Source organism: Mus caroli, chromosome 9 (assembly GCF_900094665.2).
Source record: "Mus caroli chromosome 9, CAROLI_EIJ_v1.1, whole genome shotgun sequence".
In the NCBI taxonomy this organism is placed as follows: domain Eukaryota; kingdom Metazoa; phylum Chordata; class Mammalia; order Rodentia; family Muridae; genus Mus; species Mus caroli.
Window position 1 is genome coordinate 106249280 of NC_034578.1, and position 8259 is coordinate 106257538.

The 8259-nt window shown below is 42.5% G+C and overlaps 1 protein-coding gene across 2 annotated transcripts in view; it reads left to right on the forward strand.

Annotated features, from left to right (window-relative positions):
- The window catches only part of Lrrc2 (leucine rich repeat containing 2), a 23582-nt gene that overhangs the window by 12401 nt on the left and 2922 nt on the right, over positions 1-8259 (forward strand). For both annotated transcript variants that reach the window (XM_029481045.1, XM_029481046.1), the window contains exons 5-6: positions 877-1013; positions 4468-4613. In XM_029481045.1, the coding sequence (XP_029336905.1) occupies positions 877-1013; positions 4468-4613 (283 nt within the window). The remainder of the gene's footprint in view (positions 1-876; positions 1014-4467; positions 4614-8259) is intronic.

Here is an 8259-nt window from a genome sequence, read left to right on the forward strand (position 1 = left end):
CTGGCTGTCCTGGAACTCACTTTGTAGACCAGGCTGGCCTCGAACTCAGAAATCCGCCTGCCTCTGCCTCGCGAGTGCTGAGATTAAAGGCGTGCGCCACCACGCCCGGCTTTTCCTTTCAATTTTTAAACATTTTATTTGTGCATATTGGTGTTTTGCTTGTACATGTGGCTATGGACCACATGTTGCAGTGCCTGAAGAGGCCAGAAAAAGGGTGCTGGGTCCCCTAGAAATGGAGTTACAGTGGGTTATTAGCTGCCGCGTGCATGCTGGGAGATGAACCCAGGATCTCTGGAAGAGCATCTAGTGCTCTTAAACACCAGGTCCCTGCAACCTCAAACTCTCTTCTCCAAGTTTTGGTCATGATAAAGTAACTAATGCACGTTAACGTTAACGCTAGTGTCACCGAGGATGAGAGAACTAGGGAAGTGAAGCCGACCAGCAAACCATAGCGCAAACCGCGGACAGTTCTCTGTGTAGCCCTGGCTGTCCCAGAACTCACTCTGTAGACCAGGCTGGCCTCGAACTCAGAAATCCGCCTACCTCTGCCTCTGCCTCCCAAGTGCTCGGATCAAAGTCGTGCGCCACCACTGCCCAGCTTATTTCTGTTCTTTTTTTTTTTTTTAAACACAGTTTTAAGATTTATTTGTTTTATGTACGAGTACACAACTGCTCTCTTCAGAGACACCAGAAGAGGGCATCACATCTCTTTGCAAATGGTTGTGAGCCACCATGTGGCTGCTGGGATTTGAACTCAGGATCTCTGGAAGTGTAGTCGGTGCTCTTAACCGCTGAGCCATCTCTCCAGCCCTTATTTCTGTTCTTAAAAGAATTTGAAGAACCTACTCAATGGAGGTTGACATTTTGTGTTGCTAGGTCGCTTAAAGAACCTGAAAGAACTCAATGTGAGTTTCAACCATTTGAAGAGTATTCCCCCGGAGCTAGGAGACTGTGAGAATCTAGAGAGACTGGACTGTTCTGGGAATCTGGACCTGATGGATCTCCCCTTTGAAGTAAGAAACAAGTGTGTCTGCCCTATGACTTGCTTTTATTTAACTCATGACACGGAGTGCTCTGTACTGGGAGAAACTTTTACTAAAACCTCTCATATTTTGGTTTGTTTATTGCTAGGTTGTTCTTGAGCTTTACATGAAAATATGAGTTGCCAAGCAACTTTAAAATAGGACAAAGCTAGAGATGCAGCTTCAAAACTTACTATAAAGTCACAGCAAAGAATTTACATAAAGACAGATGACAGACAGACAGATGGACAGAAAAATAAGACAGAATTGAGATTGCAGAGATAAACCTCTATAATATATTTGCATATACATTATAATTTTATTTTGAGATAGAGTATTACTATGTAGTCCTGGCTGGCCTGAAACTTGCTATGTATACTGGGATTAAAGGTGTGCATCACCACGCCTAACTATATTAAATTTACAATCAATTAATTTTTCAACAGAATCACCCATATAATTGAGTAAAGAAAGGACAACCAGTTCAATAAAGGGTCTTGGGAAAATTAAAACCCCTGCCATCTAACCATCTCCAGATTTCATCTTTTAAAACCTCTTTAGGTTGGAGAGTTTCTTTGGCCTGCCTTTCAGCTCTCTGATTTTTTTCTTCTGCTATTTTGAATCTGATATTAAACTCTTATAATGGATCTTTGTCTCTGTCTGTCTTTCTCTCTTTCTTTTTTTTTTTTTTAAGATTTATTTATTTATTATATTTAAGTACACTGTAGCTGTCCTCAGACACTCCAGAAGAGGGCGCCAGATCTCGTTACGGATGGTTGTGAGCCACCATGTGGTTGCTGGGATTTGAACTCTGGACCTCTGGAAGAGCAGTCGGGTGCTCTTACCCACTGAGCCATCTCACCAGCCCCTTTCTCTCTTTTTCTGTCTCTGTTTCTGTTTCTCTCTGTCTCTAAGAGACAAGGTCTTCCTGTGTATCCCAGCCTGGCCTCAAACAACCAGTCTCTTTTTGCCTTAGCTTCCTGAGACTGGATTTTTAGGTTAGTTGCTTTAGTCTCTAACTCTTTATTTATTTATTTATTTATTTATTTATTTATTTATAACTTCCATAATCGTCCCATCAATCACCAATAAGAAAATGTCCCTCTGGCTGATCTTATGGAGGCATTTTCTCAACTGAAGTTCTCTCCTTTCATCTAATGACCTTGGGATTTGTAGGCAAATAGAACTGTCAGTTTCAGTGTGCTTTATAAATGTTTTGCTTTGCCACTGATGAAAGTAACTAATGGGAAATCTCTCTCTCTCTTTTTTTTTCTTAAGGTTTATTTATTTTATTTTATGTGAGTACACTGTAGCTGTCTTTAGACACACCAGAAAAGGGCATTAGATCCCTTTATAGATGGTTGTGAGCCACTATGTGGTTGCTGAAAACTGAACTCAGGACCTCTGGAAAAGCAGTCAGTGCTCTTAACCGCTGAGCCATCTCCAGCCAGAAATGCCTCTTATATTCATGGAATTTCCTTCTTTGTTGGATAATGCAGTTGAGAGATGGATCAGCTGTTAAGAATGCTTGTTGCTCACGCAGACAAACAATCTGAGCTCACAATACCTTAACTCCAGCCCCTGGTAATCAGATGCCCTCTTCTGCACTCAGCACACACACACACACACTATTCACTTAAAAAAAAACCAAGCATGTTATTATTATTATTTTTGATACATTAACAGCCCCTCTTAGTTATGGTTTCTGTTGCTGTGATACTATCACTATAGCAACTCTTTTATTTTTTTGGTTTTTTGAGACAGGGTTTCTCTGTGTAGCCCTGGCTGTCCTGGAACTCACTCTGTAGACCAGGCTGGCCTCGAACTCAGAAATCCGCCTGCCTCTGCCTCCCAAGTGCTGGGATTAAAGGCATGCGCCACCACTGCCCAGCTTAGATTTCTTTATGACATTATTTGTTTTGTGTGCCTCTGCGTGTGGGTGCTTGTGGAAATCAGAGGACAACTCTTGGTAGTTGGTTTTCTTTTCATAGTCTAGGCCCTGGGGATCGAACTCATATCACCAGGCTTGACTGCAAACACTCTTATCCACTGAGCCATCTTTGTGGCCTGCAAATGTGCTTTGAGAGATCACTCTAATTTTATTCGTGGACTCTTCAAATAAGTAAATTAAAAAAGAAAAAGCTCTTATGTTTCATAGTAGCTACCAAATATTCATAACAGTTCCAGTTATGCAACATCTGTTCGACTTCATTCAAGATTCACAGGTTTTTCACTGAGGTAAAATCTATCTCTCCATGTGTTTGAGTTGGCATCTTGCAAACAAGACCTCTGGATAGAAAACCACAACAGCAGAACCCAACCTGCTCAGCCCCCGAGGCCAGACATGATCAAGGAATCTTTATCATCATCGCCTGGCCTTTGCAAATGTGGGTTTCCTCAAGACTTGTCAAAGCCTGATGCAACTCTCATCACACCATCATACTCTGTAAGACTTGATCTTTCTAGTTGGCCATGGTGGCACACGCCTTTAATCCCAGCAGAGGCATGGGGAGTTCGAGGCCAACCTGCTCTGCATAGTGAGGTTTGGGACAGCCAAGGTTTTGTAGTGAGACGCTATCTCAATCAAACAAACAAACAAACAAACAAACAAACAAACAACAGCAGCAGCAACAGCAGCAGCAGCAAGAAGAGACTTGAACTCTCTGTCTTTTGTGACTTTGTGCATGCTACTTCCCACCTGGGAGACCCAGTTCCAGTTTTCTGTCCTCTGTGAAATCCTTCTGGAGCCCTGGCCACTGTTCCATGGGCAAATTCACTCTTCATTTCCTGAAAGTTGAGACTCGTCAATTCTTACTCCCCGAGTTTGTAGCTTTGCTTATTTGTAGAAATTTCAGCTCCCGGAGGGCAGCCATAGTGTGCTGCTTACTTCTGTATCCCATCAGGAAGTACAATGGGTGGTTTACAGTAGGTGCTCTGGAACGCATAGTGGCTCTGGTCTGTGATACATATATACTCATGGATGCTTTTTGAGACAGAAACGTTGTTCTAAACATTATTAGTTGAACTTCATTCCCGTCTTCACACGGTGTATCAGTGACATGTCCTGATGCCGTGATAAAGCATTGATGAGAGCAGCTCGTGGAGGGAGGGCTTTACGTTGGCTCACACCTCGAGGGTACCACCCATCATGTCGGGAAGCTGTGGTAGCAGGAGCTTGAGGTAGTCACTACTACTGTGTAGCCAAACTGAGAGTGACGGGTGCTGATGCTCGCTTGCAGCCTAGGACCCCAGCCCAGGGAATGTGGCAGTCCAGCCATGGCTACGGGGAGGTGGGGGAGGGGAGTCTTCCAATCACCATTAACTCAATCTACACAGTCCCTCCATCCGGAGACTGGTTTCCATGGTGATTCTAAATCCTGTCAAGTTACCAACCAGGGTTAACTGTCATGGAGGGTAATTAAAATGTTCTCTCATTCTTTTCTAGTTAAGTAATTTGAAGCAAGTTACATTTGTGGATATCTCCGCAAACAAGTTCTCCAGCGTTCCTATCTGTGTCCTGCGGATGTGTCGTCTGCAGTGGCTGGATATCAGCAGCAACAATCTGAGTGACCTGCCACAAGATATAGACAGGTAGCTACTTGCATTCGAAGGTGAGGTATATGAATTGATTACTAACACACTGAGATCCTTAGCACTTAGATATGCTAGCACATAAATATTCTTTGAACTCAACTAATTTTCCAGAGTTTGTTTCTAGGAAACGATAGAGTAAGGCAGTTTCCATTGTGTATCACACATATGTGCATGTATGCATTTGAACACATCTTCATTGTCTGGGCAAATTTGATTTGTTTCAGTCATCTATCTATCTATCTATCTATCTATCTATCTATCTATCTGTTTATTTATGTGTGTAATGACTGGTTCTCCCCTTTTGGCATCAGGCTGGCCTGAAACTCACTATATAGACCTAGTTGATCTTGAACTTGCAAAGATCTGCCTGCCTCTCCTTCATGAGTGCTGGAATTAAAGGTGTACAACACCATACTTGATTTTTTAAAAACTGAGTGTGAGTGTGTATGTGCGTGTGTGTGCGTGTGTGTGTGTGTGTGTGAGCATGCATGTGCACATGTATGCCTGGGAACAGAACTCAGATATTGGCTATGGGAGCTGATTCTCTCCTTCCACTGTGTGGGTCCTGGAGACCAAATTCAGGTTGTCAGGTTTGGTGGCAGGCACCCTTGCCTGCTGAGCTAGCTCGTTGCACCTTCTTTCTCTCTTTTCCTTTGAGACAGAGTCTTGCAAAGTAGCCCAGGTTAGCCTCAAACTCATGATTTTCCTGCCCCAACCTCCTAAGTCCTGGATCCATAAACGTGCCATCACAACAGCTTCGAAGAGATTTTTGTTGTCTTTATTTTTTGATTTTTGAGATAGGGGCTTACTCTGTAGCCTGAAAGGGCTCAGAACTCACAGTGTTCCTGACTTGGCTTCCTGGGTGCTAAGACTACTGATTTGAACCTCATTTTTTTTTAAAAGATATACATATATAGCTATGTTATTTTTAAAAAAACAATTGTTATGTGCTGGGGGGATGGTTCAGCGGGTGAAGTGTCTACTCTTTAAGCGTGAAGATGCCAGTATATATGTGTGTATATATAATATAATATTATATATATTATATAATATATTGCATGTATGTCTGCATATAGAGGAGGGCATCAGATCCTATTACAGATGGTTATGAGCCACCATGTGGTTGCTGGGAATTGAACTCAGGACCTCTGGAAGTGCAGCCAGTGCTCTTAACCTCTGAGCCATCTCTCCAGCCCCGATATGAGCTTCTAGACTAAGTTTCATCTTTCATAGAATAACATTGTTAATTTTACTTCAGAGATTGAAAAGAAAATGTATTGTGTGTAGAAACATTATTGAGTAGAAACACTACTTTGCTTAGAAGAACACCAGCGAAGAGAATGTTTTCTTACTTTTCATTTATTAACTTAAGGTCCATAACTTTAAACAGAATTGGCACGGTAGTTATGCTATTAAATTTTATCCATGCAGCTATTTCATTTTTAAAAAACAAGTGTTATGTGCTGGGGGGATGGCTCAGTGGGTGAAGTGTCTGCTCTGTAAGCATGAGGATGCCAGCTGGGTCCCCTACAGTCCTGTAAAAACCGTGTGTGGCTACTCCCAAGTGTAACCCTCGTGCTCTTGCTGGCAAAAACAGGCAACTCCCAGAGCTTGTGGCAACCAGTCTAGTCAGTTGGTTATCTATCACCAGATTCGGTGAGAGACCCTGGCTCAGAACACAAGATGGAGGGGTTGGTCCGATGGCCCAGTGGTTAAGGCCGAGTACTCTTGGAGAGGACCCAAGTTCCGTCCCTAGCACCCACATCAGATGGCGCACACCTGCCTGCAACTCCAGCCCCGTAGGATCTGGCTCGTCAGGCAGCTGCACTCTGGTGTACCTCCTCATGTACAGATACACATAAGTATGTGTAATTTAAAATGAAAAATAAAAAAAGAGAGAAAGTGAAGGGGCTGGAGAGGTAGCTTGGCTATGAAGATAGCCAGTGTAGCCAGATGCGGTGGCATATACTTTTAGTTCCAGCACTCTGGAGACAGAGGCAGATGGATTTCTGTGAGTTCAAGACCATCCTGTTCTACATTTCAAGTTCCAGGACAGCCAGGACTACATAAAGAGACCTGGTCTTAAAACAACAACAACAAAAGAAACAACAACAACAAAAAGACTATTTAACTGTTATGCCACAGGACCTGAGCTCAGCTCCCCGCACCCACACTGGGAAATTCATAACTGCCTGTAACTCCAGTTCCAGGGGTCTGACACTCTGGCCTCCGTACACCTGCTCTCACGTACACAAAATTAAAAAACATATAAGCTAGACTGATTCATTCTTTCTTTCCTGCCACTGATACTATTAAGCACGTGCCCACACACAAAAATAAAATGTAAAATGTAACCTGTTCTTTTTTTATTTTTTATTTTTTTGGTTTTTCGAGACAGGGGTTTCTCTGTGTAGCTCTGGCTGTCCTGGAACTCACTTTGTAGACCAGGGTGGCCTCGAATTCAGAAATCTGCCTGCCTCTGCCTCTCAAGTGCTGGGATTAAAAGCATGCGCCACCACCGCCCAGCTTTTTCCTTTTTTCTTTTTTTTTTTTCTTTTTTTCTTTTGTAACCTGTTCTTTAAATAGTAATTATTGCACTGTAAGATAGATTAGTTCATCCATTCACTCATTCATTCATTCGTGCCACTGATAATTAGGCTTCTTATTCCTGGGCCTGGAAAGTGGGCTGGGCTCAATGGGTGGAAACCAACCCATGTCCTCTTGAGTTTACACTGGTACTACGAAAATGTAAATAAACTGCTAGGTTTACAGACCGTTGGTGGCTTAGCTAGTGTCATTCCAGATCACATCTCTATTCTTGGTCCCTAGGAGGAATGAATGCTGGCATTTCTTGGGCTAAGGAGGCCAAGTGACATTTGTCTGTGTTTGAAATGACAGGAGTTTTTTGAGATATTCGTGGCATTACACAAGACATGGTAAATGAATGGGGAAAAAAAAAACCAACAACAAAAACATAAAAACAAAAAAAATCTGGAGGTGGGACCTCCAGACTAGAATAAACTAGAAAGCAAAAGCAAATAAACATAAAACACATTTTGTTTTTGTTTTTGCATTCCCTTTTGTTCTGTGGTTTTCTTCCTTCTATAATTTTTTTAAAAAAGAGTAGCTTGTATAAAAGGAAACTGCTCAAATCTGTGTATTCTTACAGGAACCCAGGGAAACGCAGGGGACACTTAGGAAGAAGTATGTTGATTTTTTAGGGCCTGTGTGGCTTGTTCTGTAACTTGTTAAATCCATGTCTTCAGTGGGCAATTAAATCAGTAAAAAGTAAAATCTACATAGTTTCATGCATTTTTTGTTTGTTTGTTTGGTTGTTTTTTTTTTTTTTTTTTTTCTGAGACAGGGTTTCTCTGTATAGCCCTGGCTATCCTGGAACTCACTTTGTAGACCAGGCTGGCCTTGAACTCAAAATCCGCCTGCCTCTGCCTCCCAAATGCTGGGAGTAAAGGCGTGCGCCACCACGCCCGGCACATTTTTAAAAAAATCATAACTTTGTGTAAGTGTGAGGCATAAGGTCGTGGTTGCACACACACACACACACACACATGGTTGGTGGTAAATAAGCCTAGCGGGCTTTCCCTACACACACACACACACACACACACACACACACACACACACA